The sequence below is a fragment of the Physella acuta genome, unplaced genomic scaffold (genome assembly GCF_028476545.2).
Source record: "Physella acuta isolate Inbredline_101_S28 unplaced genomic scaffold, ASM2847654v3 ptg001512l, whole genome shotgun sequence".
Classification (NCBI taxonomy): Eukaryota; Metazoa; Mollusca; class Gastropoda; family Physidae; genus Physella; species Physella acuta.
Genome location: NW_026733027.1, coordinates 49,549 through 66,247, shown reverse-complemented (window position 1 = coordinate 66,247; position 16,699 = coordinate 49,549). Strand labels below are relative to the sequence as shown.

At 35.5% G+C, this 16,699-nt stretch overlaps 1 protein-coding gene and 1 long non-coding RNA gene across 6 annotated transcripts in view; one reads left to right on the top strand and one right to left on the bottom strand.

Moving 5' to 3' along the window:
- Positions 1-682: 682 nt before the first annotated feature.
- LOC131928502 (alpha-1,3-mannosyl-glycoprotein 2-beta-N-acetylglucosaminyltransferase) overlaps positions 683-16,699 on the bottom strand; it is a 55,245-nt gene continuing 39,228 nt past the window's right edge. For all 4 annotated transcript variants that reach the window (XM_059284566.1, XM_059284565.1, XM_059284567.1 and 1 more), the window contains exons 3-12: positions 9,407-9,530; positions 7,831-7,984; positions 7,092-7,206; positions 6,672-6,810; positions 6,300-6,434; positions 5,788-5,878; positions 4,726-4,830; positions 3,589-3,679; positions 2,932-3,102; positions 683-1,695 (exon numbers count right to left, since the gene is read on the bottom strand). In XM_059284566.1, coding sequence (XP_059140549.1) covers positions 1,582-1,695; positions 2,932-3,102; positions 3,589-3,679; positions 4,726-4,830; positions 5,788-5,878; positions 6,300-6,434; positions 6,672-6,810; positions 7,092-7,206; positions 7,831-7,984; positions 9,407-9,530 — 1,239 coding nt within the window. In that variant the 3' untranslated portion in view covers positions 683-1,581. The remainder of the gene's footprint in view (positions 1,696-2,931; positions 3,103-3,588; positions 3,680-4,725; positions 4,831-5,787; positions 5,879-6,299; positions 6,435-6,671; positions 6,811-7,091; positions 7,207-7,830; positions 7,985-9,406; positions 9,531-16,699) is intronic.
- On the top strand, positions 13,557-15,648 carry LOC131928504 (uncharacterized). 2 transcript variants are annotated; one of them, XR_009383786.1, is made up of 3 exons: positions 13,557-13,808; positions 14,204-14,327; positions 14,482-15,648. It is a non-coding gene; the product is annotated as an uncharacterized LOC131928504 (long non-coding RNA). The 2 variants fall into 2 exon arrangements; XR_009383785.1 differs by having other exon boundaries at positions 14,204-15,648.

The following is a 16,699-nucleotide window of genomic DNA, read 5'->3' as shown; positions in this document are numbered from 1 at the left end:
CTAGTATATCTTTAGAACAGAAGACAAAAAAACAAAAATTGGTTTACACCATTTAAGCATAAAATAATGTACACATCTTCTACACATTAAATTTTCATGTACAGAAATAGCTTTCCACCACAATCTCTTGTGTAACAGTTTGGTACACACACTGACACACATCATAACCAAACCAACAAACAATTGTTTAAATATATGGCAATGCAAACCAAAACCGACAAAAAAAAATGTTATGTGATTTATCTAGCATTTTAAACTGTGCATTGGAGATCAGTAAATATGGGTGATGTCAGTAAAATAAATAATTTTAAAAAGTCCCCTCCAGTCATCTTCCAAAGAGCTCCCCCACACTACATCACAATCCCCTGAGCTCCCCCACACTACATCACAATCCCCTGAGCTCCCCCACACTACATCACAATCCCCTGAGCTCCCCCACACTACATCACAATCCCCTGAGCTCCCCCACACTACATCACAATCCCCTCACAAGCCAACAATCATCCTGTTTTGATTCTATTTAAGGCTGAGGTTGGAAGAGAAAAGCAAATAAAAAAAAGTTGCTATACTAGCATAGCAGTGCCTTGATTGCTAGGCATGCAGTGACAGTAGTCGAACACATAGATGTGAGGTCAGTACATGTATAGCACCCCCCCCCCCCCCCACCAACTTGTGAGCAGTCAAACATACAACACTTGCAGTATCTGTAGTTCATGTCCACAAAATAAAATGGCAGGTATAATAGGATCATATAATTAGATAATGACTTGCCTTCCATACAATAACTAATACCTCCAGTATTGATCTGTGTAAGTTTTGATCCACTCAGTAGGTGTTCAGTTTTAAAAACATTAGTAGAAATAGTAGCCTCCCTTGCTTAGACAGTTTTTCAAGTAAGTATTTAGGATTAAAATTAAAGAAAATATTTAAAAATCAAATTTCTGAATTGAAATAAGTACGAAAAGAGATTAGAAATAAAGATCGAAACAGTTTACACATTTAGGTCTAGCTCAACTAGTTTTATGTCAGCATTCAAAGTAGTGAAAGAATAAGGTATCATTTGCAATAAACAGTTTTGGTAACTGAATCATAATATTTTACCCTTTAGAATGTAAAGTAAGAATAAAACATGCAATAATAAGGTAGTACAAGATGACATAGAGATGGATGTTAACAGTCCAACTGAGACAGATGCTTGCAGATACCAGACAGTCAACATTTCTTGTAACATGCAGGTACAGTTAAGATACAGGGTGTCCTCAACTGTTAACATGGCTCTCAAGTTTGATTTAGTCTCTTACAAGAAAAGTACACAAATCTATGTCACATAGTTCAAAGTTCCAGCTAGCAGGAGGGGCATCGCCATAACTGTCAGCATGGTTCTCCAAAGTTGATTTAGTCTCTTACAAGAAAACTACACAAATCAATGTCACACAGTCCACCAATCATCAAAGTTCCAGCTAGCAGGAGGAGGGGCATTGCCATAACTGTCAGCATGGTTCTCCAAAGTTGATTCAGTTTCACCCAGCAGCCACACAAATCAATGTCATACAGTCCACCAATCAGGCAAAGGGGGGAGGGTCAGCTCCAGCTTGTATCATAGCCTTTCCAGTCTTGGGGAGGAGCCAGGAAAATTCTTCTGTCCCTCAGCATGAAACTGACCACGCCTCTATAGGCCGCTCTTGGTACACCAGCCTACAAGGTCAGAGCAACATAGAAAGATTACAACAACAAAAAAATGATAATTAATTATACTATAAATTTGTTAACAACAGACTTCTTAAGCTCTTTGAAAAAGATTAGTTTTGTAAGGTTTTGGATTAACTCTTGTAATTAAAAACAAGCTATAAAAGTATCTATTTTACCTACATCTCTTGTGATTTATGTGAACTAAAATATTTGAAAATCCACCTCAAAGTCATTGATATAGCCCAAAGCTTTGTCCTATTTGAGACCTTGAAATAACCTATATAAAAACCCACCTTAAAGTCATCCATAATGCTCAAAGGTTTGTTCTATTTGAGGTTTTGAAATAAGCCCTATGTAGAAACCCACCTTAAAGTCATCCATAATGCTCAAAGGTTTGTTCTATTTGAGGTTTTGAAATAAGCCCTATGTAGAAACCCACCTTAAAGTCATCCATAATGCTCAAAGGTTTGTTCTATTTGAGGTTTTGAAATAAGCCCTATGTAGAAACCCACCTTAAAGTCATCCATAATGCTCAAAGTTTTGTTCTATTTGAGGTTTTGAAATAAGCCCTATGTAGAAACCCACCTTAAAGTCATCCATAATGCTCAAAGATTTGTTCTATTTGAGGTTTTTAAATAAGCACGACGTAGAAACCCACCTTAAAGTCATCCATAATGCTCAAAGGTTTGTTCTATTTGAGGTTTTGAAATAAGCCCTATGTAGAAACCCACCTTAAAGTCATCCATAATGCTCAAAGGTTGGTTCTATTTGAGGTTTTGAAATAAGCCCTATGTAGAAACCCACCTTAAAGTCATCCATAATGCTCAAAGTTTTGTTCTATTTGAGGTTTTGAAATAAGCCCTATGTAGAAACCCACCTTAAAGTCATCCATAATGCTCAAAGGTTTGTTCTATTTGAGGTTTTGAAATAAGCCCTATGTAGAAACCCACCTTAAAGTCATCCATAATGCTCAAAGTTTTGTTCTATTTGAGGTTTTGAAATAAGCCCTATGTAGAAACCCACCTTAAAGTCATCCATAATGCTCAAAGATTTGTTCTATTTGAGGTTTTTAAATAAGCACGACGTAGAAACCCACCTTAAAGTCATCCATAATGCTCAAAGGTTTGTTCTATTTGAGGTTTTGAAATAAGCCCTATGTAGAAACCCACCTTAAAGTCATCCATAATGCTCAAAGGTTGGTTCTATTTGAGGTTTTGAAATAAGCCCTATGTAGAAACCCACCTTAAAGTCATCCATAATGCCCAAAGCTTTGGCCAATCCCTTGAAGCTCTCCTTGTTAGTATACTCCACCCTGACCACTGTATCACTGGACCTCTCCCCATTCCTAACCTCAGCGCCTGTCAATACTGGAGCACTGTACACTTTTTTGGTAAATATTTCATCATATTTTTCCTGTACAGAGAGAAACTTGTCAGCCTCTTGCTTGATGCAAATATCTGTCTAATCAAACTACATTGAATGTGTAGCATTTAATGCCTGATTTAATCTACAGTGTACCATACTGAACAATGAAATCTCACAATCAACATGTTAAGAGGTGCATGGTTGGATGGTAGAGCTCAAGACTGCTAACCTGTATGCTGAGAGTTCTGAACTCAAGTTTGTAGGATGTACCTTAGTCCATCCAGCTCAGATGGGTACCTGACTCACGTTAGATAAACTAGGGAAACTGAGCATAGTGATGACCACATTACAGAGAGATGAACTCTACTTCATCTACCCCCATGTGTCTTGGGCAGAAACAGGAAAAAATTATGATGCGGATTCACATGTTTCTGACCTGATTGAATGTAACAGTTACCATGTTTTAGCAAGCTTTCTGAAACCACAACATGTGATTCTGAAATGATAGTGAAACACCTGAGTGAAATGAAATACCTTTTGTAAATATGACAAGTCCATTTTAGTAAACGGAACAAACTCTGAATTGAGCTTGATAAACTTTAAATGCTTATCATAGTAGAGTCCCCTGCAACAAAGATGAGACCATTAGTGATGTTGTCAGTCAATATAGAGAATGTAATGCAGAGGCGTAGCGACCCTTCCTGGCGCCCAGGGACAAACTTTCAATTTGGCACCCCCCCCTCGGGAACAAACCTTTAATTTTCAAATTTGCACCCCCCCCCCATATATTTTTTATATTTATAATGACAAACTGCATCTAAAATGTGATTTTAATTTGTTTTTCCAAACAATTTTGGTGCCCCCTAAGGTCGGCGCCCAGGGACATATGTACCCCCTGCCCCCCCTTCGCTACACCTCTGATGTGATGACTAGTCTGCAGATAAGGCATGAAATGGCAAGAAAAGTGAATGCTTTGACTAATCCTAGTGATCAGGGATGAAAACTGTCCATCAGTTCAGTGAATGTTGTGACTAGTCTTAAAGTGGGTGTTACAACTTGACCTACAGTGAATGTTATGACTAGTCTTAAAGTGGGTGTTACAACTTGACCTACAGTGAATGTTATGACTAGTCTTAAAGTGGGTGTTACAACTGTGTCCTACAGTGAATGTTATGACTAGTCTTAAAGTGAGTGTTACAACTGTGTCCTACAGTGAATGTTATGACTAGTCTTAAAGTGGGTGTTACAACTTGTCCTACAGTGAATGTAATGACTAGTCTTAAAGTGAATGTTACAACTTGTCCTAAAGTGAATGTTATGACTAGTCTTAAAGTGGGTGTTACAACTTGTCCTAAAGTGAATGTTATGTCTAGTCTTAAAGTGAATGTTACAACTTGTCCTAAAGTGAATGTTATGACTAGTCTTAAAGTGAATGTTACAACTTGTCCTACAGTGAATGTTATGCCTAGTCTTAAAGTGGGTGTTACAACTTGACCTACAGTGAATGTTATGACTAGTCTTAAAGTGGGTGTTACAACTGTGTCCTACAGTGAATGTTATGACTAGTCTTAAAGTGAGTGTTACAACTGTGTCCTACAGTGAATGTTATGACTAGTCTTAAAGTGAGTGTTACAACTTGTCCTACAGAGAATCCAATCAGCTTTGACTTACTTGCTCACACCTTTCTTCCCAAACGTACTAGTCCTACAGATCTCCGGTCGTATACACTCTCTCCCCTTCCTCTGCTCTGGATGTCGCATCCAATCATCCCAAAATCTACAAAATGACAAGTGTCAATAATGATCATTAAACATGAATTTAAAATACTTCAGTTGAAAAAAAATGTTAGCTATTTCTTAATAATAAAACAAGGTGCTCAATTTTAATATAATTTATACGAAGAATAACTTATCAAAATTATTATAATTTTAAACTGTAGAATGTATAATAAGCCACCATACCATCATACAGTTTTAGTAATGTTACAACAACCTAAATAATTTTTTTTTACTTTTTAGTGTATTTTGCCCTTTTTATTTTGGTTGGTGAATCAAAGCCTTTTTTATTTAAAACATTTTTCCCATGTTTTAGTCATTAGTTAGAAATGAACTTGACAATACATTGGCTCCTACTAAAAATATCTCCATTAAAATCCATCCAGTAACTTGTGATCTCTAAAATTGTAGATAAAATATCTAAAATTGATTTATATGCCCTACTAAGTTAGTTGTTGCTGATAAGCCACTAAATCAGCCAATTGTGAAGAGTTCACCCTTGACTGCCCTCTGATCAAGCAATAGCCAATATATTTTTTTAAATCTTGTTATTTCCCTTGTGTAGTAATTGAATATAGTTATTTTTAAATTAAATTTCAAATTAGATTTAAAAATTTGATATTCTTGCATTGTCATTCAAGATATACCACTATGCCACATTTCAGTTCAATCTAACAACTAATGTTGCACGATTTGTAAGTATTTGGAATTCCCTCAAACAATGGGAGAAAAAAAATTAGTTTAATAAAAGCAATGGTCACTTAATTGCGGGTGAAATTTCATGAGTGACTAATACTTCACAATGCTTATAAATATTTTCTTTAGTTTTAGAATTTTTTCACTTTCCTCTGGAAAAAATGTTCTTCCATCTTTTCCGTACCTAAGACCAAAATATCTTTCTAAATATGTGAAAATTCTACACATTATATGGCCTAAATTTAAAATCAATGTTCCTTACGTATCTGGCCACTTGGGGCTAAGCTCTAACCAAAGTTTTCTTTCTATCATCCAGCCTAGGCCAGGGAAAAAGTCTGTTCTGTACAATAGATCTGAAATAACATCAGACAACAGATAAAGTGGATATTAATTCAAAGCAGATTCACTCATTATCAGACCTCACAAGCTTTGAACAGATAAACCACCCCATGGTTACTTTAACACTTTAAATATGATGTTCAAACGTATCATTTAATTAAAAAGACAACTCTGTAGTTACAAATCACAAATGTTGCACAAAGACTAAAAATTTTACATTAATGTTCTCACATTACTCATAGAGCATTGAAAATAAATTGTAACATTTTAGGGCTAATATGAATTTAACCAATTATAAAATATTGTTCTCTAATTATCTCCTGACTTTAGTTAACACCCGTGCAAAACATCTGTCCTATATTAAGTATCTACAGAGAAATACAATCACAAAACCAGTTGATTCCCCAGACATGGTTCAAAGACACCCCAGCCTACCTGCCTCCCCTGAGACCATTCCATCTTTCCCGTTGTCATTCCAGGCAGACACACACCACAACATTGGGTCTCGCTGCAGGATGGGATAAGTGGCAGAAAAATATTCATAGAAATCTGGCGAGACATCCAGGTCGTCTGTGAAGTGAAGTCAAACTTTTTAATGTGCTGAATAACACAAAGTGCTGTTTTTAAAAATTGATTTTTTTTTAATTTTATTCAGATTTTACAGCAGATTTATTATATAGTGGAGAGAAGTACATATATAGCAAAAAGGTAACTTTTTACAGTTTATAGCTGAGAAGAGAAGTTTTTAACTAGCAGGGGAAAAATTATACAAATTTTAACAAAAAAAAGAGGGATAAAAGTTCATACCTTCTACAATGACAACAGCAGAAAAGTTGAAAGTGTAGAAGATCTGGTTAAGGGCCCACTTGTAATGGCGTGCTATCTTGTAGTAGCCAACAAACTTCTTGTGGGTTGGGATCACAGAGATGTCTCTTAGGTCAGGTTGCTGGACAAAAACATTGAAGAACATTAGTTAGATTCAACAGGGGGCTCAATAAATACTTGATAGTTCTTATGTTTAAACCAACACAGACTTGCAATAATGAATACACATAAGGAAGTGAAACAATCAACAGATTTTCAAATCAGGCCTTTAGAATTTCATTTTCTCCGTCTTGAGAGTCCCTGGTTGCTCCATAACTTTCCTCCTCCTCCCCCCCCCCCCCACCACATTCACTCATACCCTTGGTATATATACTTTTACTATGGCTGAAAAAGATAGCCTACCTTTATATGTGTGATGTTGTATTTTGAGACATACTGCTCTATAACCTTGGCTGTGGGATCGTGACCACAGTCTTGACTAACTATGATGGGGAACCTTTGAGCCGACGGCCGATATCTGGGGAGGGGCAAAATCTAAGTGAGACAACAGAGATAATTTTTTTAGCACAGAGGAACAGCATTGTTTACAATTTCAATCCCCCAGATGCAATTAATTAATGAGATCTTAATGAGAACGTCATTGTAATGTCAATCATATCAATGAATGAGGATGTAAAGCCTACTTAAGCAGTTATCTAAAAGAATGAAGATGTAAGCCTACTTAAGCAGTTATCTAAAAGAATAAGGATGTAAGCCTACTTAAGCAGTTGATCTAAAAGAATGAAGATGTAAGCCTACTTAAGCAGTTATCTAAAAGAATAAGGATGTAAGCCTTCTTAAGCAGTTATCTAAAAGAATGAAGATGTAAGCGTACTTAAGCAGTTATCTAAAAGAATGAAGATGTAAGCCTACTTAAGCAGATATCTAAAAGAATGAAGATGTAAGCCTACTTAAGCAGTTATCTAAAAGAATGAAGATGTAAGCCTACTTAAGCAGTTATCTAAAAGATTGAAGACGTAAGCCTACTTAAGCAGTTGATCTAAAAGAATGAAGATGTAAGCCTACTTAAGCAGATATCTAAAAGAATGAAGATGTAAGCCTACTTAAGCAGATATCTAAAAGAATAAAGATGTAAGCCTACTTAAGCAGCTGATCCAATGCTCTATTGACTGTGACCCTATCGCAGGCTATCATGAGTATAGGCAGGATGCCGTCTTTGCTGCCACTGGGTATGTGGTCCTCTGGGCTAGCAGCCAGGGGGTCAAGGACATCATGAGCTATGCCACCACGGGACTCTGCAAGACAAACAACAAATATTTATTCATGCTCATAGCAAATAAATATCATGAGCTATGCCACCACGGGACTCTGCAAGACAAACAACAAATATTTATTCATGCTCATAGCAAATAAATATCATGAGCTATGCCACCACGGGACTCTGCAAGACAAACAACAAATATTTATTCATGCTCATAGCAAATAAATATCATGAGCTATGCCACCACGGGACTCTGCAAGACAAACAACAAATATTTATTCATGCTCATAGCAAATAAATATCATGAGCTATGCCACCACAGGACTCTGCAAGACAGACAAAAATATTTATTCATGCTCATAGCAAATAAATATCATGAGCTATGCCACCACGGGACTCTGCAAGACAGACAACAAATATTTATTCATGCTCATAGCAAATAAATATCATGAGCTATGCCACCACGGGACTCTGCAAGACAGACAAAAATATTTATTCATGCTCATAGCAAATAAATATCATGAGCTATGCCACCACAGGACTCTGCAAGACAAACAAAAATATTTATTCATGCTCATAGCAAATAAATATCATGAGCTATGCCACCACGGGACTCTGCAAGACAAACAACAAATATTTATTCATGCTCATAGCAAATAAATATCATGAGCTATGCCACCACGGGACTCTGCAAGACAGACAACAAATATTTATTCATGCTCATAGCAAATAAATATCATGAGCTATGCCACCACGGGACTCTGCAAGACAGACAACAAATATTTATTCATGCTCATAGCAAATAAATATCATGAGCTATGCCACCACGGGACTCTGCAAGACAGACAACAAATATTTATTCATGCTCATAGCAAATAAATATCATGAGCTATGCCACCACGGGACTCTGCAAGACAGACAACAAATATTTATTCATGCTCATAGCAAATAAATATCATGAGCTATGCCACCACGGGACTCTGCAAGACAGACAACAAATCTACATCTACATCTGCATCTGCATCTGCATCTACATCTACATCTATATCTACATCTACAATCTACAATCTACAATTTACATCTACATCTAGTCTACATCTACATCTACTTCTACATCATTCTACTTCTACATCATTCTACTTCTACATCTGTATCTGCATCTGGACAAATTTGGTGCCATTTCTCCAACACCAGAGAGCCCATGGCTACACCAGAGAGCCCATGGCAACACCAGAGAGCCCATGGCAACACCAGAGAGCACACGGCAACACCAGAGAGCCCATGGCAACACCAGAGAGCCCATGGCTACACCAGAGAGCCCACGGCAACACCAGAGAGCATACGGCAACACCAGAGAGCCCATGGCTACACCAGAGAGCCCATGGCTACACCAGAGAGCACATGGCTACACCAGAGAGCACACGGCAAGCCTTGAGCCTACAACACATTCCCTTACTGGCTTGGTTCTCCTTCAGCTGCTTCAAGCCTTCTAGCAGCAGCCTGTTGTCTGCTAACTGTTTGGCCATCTCAACCTCCAGCGCCAGCAGCTTCTCTGTCAGGTCCTTCTCCTTGTCTGCTGTCTGGCATTAGAAAACAGAGGGTGGGGTTCAGAAGGTGATACATAACATACATCGTATGAGAAAAAGTAAGTTGGGGTTCATAAAGAGATACATGAAATATAGACATTAGAAAACAGAGGGTGGGGTTCAGAAGGTGATACATAACATACATCGTATGAGAAAGTAAGTTGGGGTTCATAAAGAGATACATGAAATATAGACATTAGAAAACAGAGGGTGGGGTTCAGATGGTGATAGATAACATACATCGTATGAGAAAAAGTAAGTTGGGGTTCATAAAGAGATACATGAAATATAGACATTAGAAAACAGAGGGTGGGGTTCAGAAGGTGATACATAACATACATCGTATGAGAAAAAGTTGGGGTTCATAAAGAGATACATGAAATATAGACATTAGAAAACAGAGGGTGGGGTTCAGAAGGTGATACATAACATACATCGTATGAGAAAAAGTAAGTTGGGGTTCATAAAGAGATACATGAAATATAGACATTAGAAAACAGAGGGTGGGGTTCAGAAGGTGATACATAACATACATCGTATGAGAAAAAGTAAGTTGGGGTTCATAAAGAGATACATGAAATATAGACATTAGAAAACAGAGGGTGGGGTTCAGAAGGTGATACATAACATACATCGTATGAGAAAAAGTAAGTTGGGGTTCATAAAGAGATACATGAAATATAGACATTAGAAAACAGAGGGTGGGGTTCAGAAGGTGATACATAACATACATCGTATGAGAAAAAGTAAGTTGGGGTTCATAAAGAGATACATGAAATATAGACATTAGAAAACAGAGGGTGGGGTTCAAAAGGTGATACATAACATACATCGTATGAGAAAAAGTAAGTTGGGGTTCATAAAGAGATACATGAAATATAGACATTAGAAACAGAGGGTGGGGTTCAGAAGGTGATACATAACATACATCGTATGAGAAAAAGTAAGTTGGGGTTCATAAAGAGATACATGAAATATAGACATTAGAAAACAGAGGGTGGGGTTCAAAAGGTGATACATAACATACATCGTATGAGAAAAAGTAAGTTGAGGTTCATAAAGAGATACATGAAATATAGACATTATAAAACAGAGGGTGGGGTTCAGAAGGTGATACATAACATACATCGTATGAGAAAAAGTAAGTTGGGGTTCATAAAGAGATACATGAAATATAGACATTAGAAAACAGAGGGTGGGGTTCAGAAGGTGATACATAACATACATCGTATGAGAAAAAGTAAGTTGAGGTTCATAAAGAGATACATGAAATATAGACATTATAAAACAGAGGGTGGGGTTCAGAAGGTGATACATAACATACATCGTATGAGAAAAAGTAAGTTGAGGTTCATAAAGAGATACATGAAATATAGACATTAGAAAACAGAGGGTGGGGTTCAAAAGGTGATACATAACATACATCGTATGAGAAAAAGTAAGTTGAGGTTCATAAAGAGATACATGAAATATAGACATTATAAAACAGAGGGTGGGGTTCAGAAGGTGATACATAACATACATCGTATGAGAAAAAGTAAGTTGGGGTTCATAAAGAGATACATGAAATATAGACATTAGAAAACAGAGGGTGGGGTTCAGAAGGTGATACATAACATACATCGTATGAGAAAAAGTAAGTTGGGGTTCATAAAGAGATACATGAAATATAGACATTAGAAAACAGAGGGTGGGGTTCAAAAGGTGATACATAACATACATCGTATGAGAAAAAGTAAGTTGGGGTTCATAAAGAGATACATGAAATATAGACATTAGAAAACAGAGGGTGGGGTTCAGAAGGTGATACATAACATACATCGTATGAGAAAATAAGTTGGGGTTCATAAAGAGATACATGAAATATAGACATTAGAAAACAGAGGGTGGGGTTCAGAAGGTGATACATAACATACATCGTATGAGAAAGTAAGTTGGGGTTCATAAAGAGATACATGAAATATAGACATTAGAAAACAGAGGGTGGGGTTCAGAAGGTGATACATAACATACATCGTATGAGAAAAAGTAAGTTGGGGTTCATAAAGAGATACATGAAATATAGACATTATAAAACAGAGGGTGGGGTTCAGAAGGTGATACATAACATACATCGTATGAGAAAAAGTAAGTTGGGGTTCATAAAGAGATACATGAAATATAGACATTAGAAAACAGAGGGTGGGGTTCAGAAGGTGATACATAACATACATCGTATGAGAAAAAGTAAGTTGGGGTTCATAAAGAGATACATGAAATATAGACATTAGAAAACAGAGGGTGGGGTTCAGAAGGTGATACATAACATACATCGTATGAGAAAAAGTAAGTTGGGGTTCATAAAGAGATACATGAAATATAGACATTAGAAAACAGAGGGTGGGGTTCAAAAGGTGATACATAACATACATCGTATGAGAAAAAGTAAGTTGAGGTTCATAAAGAGATACATGAAATATAGACATTATAAAACAGAGGGTGGGGTTCAGAAGGTGATACATAACATACATCGTATGAGAAAAAGTAAGTTGGGGTTCATAAAGAGATACATGAAATATAGACATTAGAAAACAGAGGGTGGGGTTCAAAAGGTGATACATAACATACATCGTATGAGAAAAAGTAAGTTGAGGTTCATAAAGAGATACATGAAATATAGACATTATAAAACAGAGGGTGGGGTTCAGAAGGTGATACATAACATACATCGTATGAGAAAAAGTAAGTTGGGGTTCATAAAGAGATACATGAAATATAGACATTAGAAAACAGAGGGTGGGGTTCAGAAGGTGATACATAACATACATCGTATGAGAAAAAGTAAGTTGGGGTTCATAAAGAGATACATGAAATATAGACATTAGAAAACAGAGGGTGGGGTTCAAAAGGTGATACATAACATACATCGTATGAGAAAAAGTAAGTTGAGGTTCATAAAGAGATACATGAAATATAGACATTATAAAACAGAGGGTGGGGTTCAGAAGGTGATACATAACATACATCGTATGAGAAAAAGTAAGTTGGGGTTCATAAAGAGATACATGAAATATAGACATTAGAAAACAGAGGGTGGGGTTCAAAAGGTGATACATAACATACATCGTATGAGAAAAAGTAAGTTGAGGTTCATAAAGAGATACATGAAATATAGACATTAGAAAACAGAGGGTGGGGTTCAAAAGGTGATACATAACATACATCGTATGAGAAAAAGTAAGTTGAGGTTCATAAAGAGATACATGAAATATAGACATTATAAAACAGAGGGTGGGGTTCAGAAGGTGATACATAACATACATCGTAAGAGAAAAAGTAAGTTGGGGTTCATAAAGAGATACATGAAATATAGACATTAGAAAACAGAGGGTGGGGTTCAGAAGGTGATACATAACATACATCGTATGAGAAAAAGTAAGTTGGGGTTCATAAAGAGATACATGAAATATAGACATTAGAAAACAGAGGGTGGGGTTCAGAAGGTGATACATAACATACATCGTATGAGAAAAAGTAAGTTGGGGTTCATAAAGAGATACATGAAATATAGACATTAGAAAACAGAGGGTGGGGTTCAAAAGGTGATACATAACATACATCGTATGAGAAAAAGTAAGTTGAGGTTCATAAAGAGATACATGAAATATTGACATTAGAAAACAGAGGGTGGGGTTCAGAAGGTGATACATAACATACATCGTATGAGAAAAAGTAAGTTGAGGTTCATAAAGAGATACATGAAATATAGACATTAGAAAACAGAGGGTGGGGTTCAGAAGGTGATACATAACATACATCGTATGAGAAAAAGTAAGTTGGGGTTCATAAAGAGATACATGAAATATAGACATTAGAAAACAGAGGTTAACGCTCAGCAGACGATTGATTGGTTTATGTCCCATTATTGTCATGTGACTTTGAGGTCATAAAAATGGTGATAAAAATGGTTTTTTTCAAGCACAATAGTATTTTATATTAAAATAAATGATGAATTAATCATAATCTGCAGAAAATATTAATTTTAAACTTATTATATATTTTCGAGTACGAAAATTAATGCTATCGCGCGATCGGCGAGACGCCGCCATCTTGCCGACTTTGCATTCATCCTCGGTCAGACCTCATGGAAAATGGAATTAGATTCTAATTATCTGCGTGAAAATGATTTAGATTCAAGTAACGAAGAAGTGTAGGACCTTACTGATGTCCTAGACACTGGAGATGATGAAAATACAGTTTTGAACGCAATTTTGAACTCTTTCTCTACACATCGTAAGTAACTCGGTTTTTATCGTTTTTTTTCCTACTAATTTTTTGGCGATTTTTATAAATTTTTCTTTTTAATGATATTAATTAGATATAAATGTGTAGTTAAAAGAACACTTCAATAATTTTACTATGTAACTAGCCTACTTTTAGTTCATAGTATATGACAATTATTAAATAATAGTAGTATTGGTAGCAGTACTGTCTACCGTCTAGAATGTAAACACAAATCAGCTGATCATACATGATTGTAATAAAAACTCAGTTTTCTTTTGTTACAAACAGTACTAACTTGTACTAACTTATTATAAATCACCTAACATTTATGATGAAAGTATCATATGTGAAAATATTAAATAGAATCCATAATTTAAATATTTACCATTTTTTCTTTTCAACAGAACTGTGAATTTATAAAGAAAAAAAGGAGTGAATGGGTATCCCTTATCAACTGGGACTATTACTTCCTGAGAAAGAACCAGGAATTCAGCTGGCTGAGATGAGGACAGGAGACAGTACAATGAAGTATATGTTTCTCAAACCTATTGTGTTTGTAAACTCTACAGTGGATATTGTGACATACATTCATTATGTCAATTTACCAATGTCTATGTAAAGCGACACAGATCACCTATCTGTCTCGGGATGATTTAATTCGACACCTGATTAAATCTTACAGGTTTTATGGACTTACAATACGTGCTGGGGATTATCAAGACACTCATTTTGACAGATTCTGAAGCAAGAATTTACTCTATGCTCTACAATGGACTGCGGCTCAAGCTTTCATATCTCGCTATTGCTTCAAAGCTGTCATGCTTTTTGAAAGATGTACTCAAGATACTGAACATACAAAGGACATATTATACAAATAATGCATCCTACTTACATCAAAATTAAGTGCAGTAAATTGTTGTAGCTTTATACAATATTTCTATAGATAAGACAATGGTGAATGGTTAGGAAGAATATTTTTCTTGACAATACATTATGATTGCGGATAAGCCAACAGTAGGGTATGCAATTATGAGCTTTTGGCTGATCACTGACAGGTTACACATATGGTTTTGTTATTTTAAATTTTATTATTCTGGTCAGTGGGCCAGATGGATTAATTTATGTGGTGGATGAAAGTGATCAGTTAATTAAACTGTTATGTCCTTCGGTAAACAATTAAGTACTAGAACTAATTTTTTTCACCTTTGAGATATAACTAAAGTTAATTTCTATATTTAATTTCAAGATTATTGAGAAAAGAATCCAGATATCTTAGAAATAAAAATTCCAACAAGGTATTGCCAATTACACTCTTCATGAGTTGGTTTGAGAGTTAGGTAATATTTCACTTATCCATCCTGTTTCTTTGGATTATAATCCACCATTATTTTCCAACCATTCTATAAACCATGCATAGTATATCAGATTAGCATAAAGTTTTTAAATTGTTATTGTATTGATTAAAAAAAATTAAAAGAATAAAAGTTAAGTGTCGATAAGTGTATGCGGTACTATATGTTTACAAAAAGAAGGAAATTGTCTGTGTAGTTATCACATATGTTCACATTATTTATCAATTAAAGATCATAAAAAGCATCTATTTTAATTTAATTAGAAGTACTGCAGATATTTGAATTTGATCTTTTCATTATATTTACTTATGTGTGTGTTTGATTCCATGTTTACCTATGTTTGCCACTTGTAGTGTAAAAAGTGTTTGCAGAAGGACCAATTACTGTAAAAATGATCATAATGTCATTTAATTTGTGAAAAATCCATTTCCAGACTCAGTGCATTCAAAATTGTCATAATTGTACATATATGGTTGTTGTACAATAAAATATACAAATTAACTCTATAGCTGTTATCAATTAATTTTTTTCTTCTTAGGGATTGTTGATTTAAACAAATTTTTTTGTTTTTTTAAAAACTAAACCATCAGATTTTAGGCTACAAATCTAAGACCAACAGTTAACACCTAAATCCCTTCTCTGATATTAAAGGCAAATCAAATGCCTACACAATGATATATAACACATGCGTGTGCTGATGTTCTAACTTTACTTATGGTCAAAAGAAGCAAGCATACTGCCGGCTACTGAAAATATCACTAAAAACCCTTAGTCTGTTAAGAGTTAAGCTTAACAATGTGATACTTGCATACAAACATTAGAAAAGAGGGTGGGTTTCATAATATAAAACTTGGCATAGACAAGACATTAGAAAACAGTACAACAGAGAGGGGTACACTGGGGTTCATAAGGTAATACTTGACACAGATATAACAAGATCAAGTTGTGTGTACAATGTGAAACTACCAATATCTTTACAAAAAGACAAGGAAAGAAACAACAGATTAAAAATGTTTTGGAAGACAAGGAATAAAATTTTTCTATGTGTAGATTCAACATTGTTTCAAATAATGCCAGCTTATTTTTTTGTCTATCCCATAGATCACCCACAGGAAAGGGAAAAAATATTTAAGACTTAATTAGAAAATATGTTAGAAAAAAAATCAATATGCTGCCTTGCAAAGCAATGTTCAAGTCTGAATGGAAGAGATAATATTCAAGCCAACTGAGCTTATAAGTAAATAAGGTGATGACAAGCTTTTAAAAATAATCCCAGTAATCCATTCTTATAATCTCACGCCCTGAAGGCATTGATATAATTCATCTAGCATGGCTAGGGATTGACTGGGCTCTATGTGGTTTAGCTTGATAGTTCAGCAGTATGGAGGTGGGGGAGGGGTGGATTTAGATGAATGGTAAACTTACACATCTACAGCAGGTTTTTAAGACAGAACTCAGCGGATCTGTAGTTAATACAATTATGTCAACAATTTCAGAATTTGTTTTTAAATCACACAGAAATGTCTTGTGAAATATCTCCTAAACGGT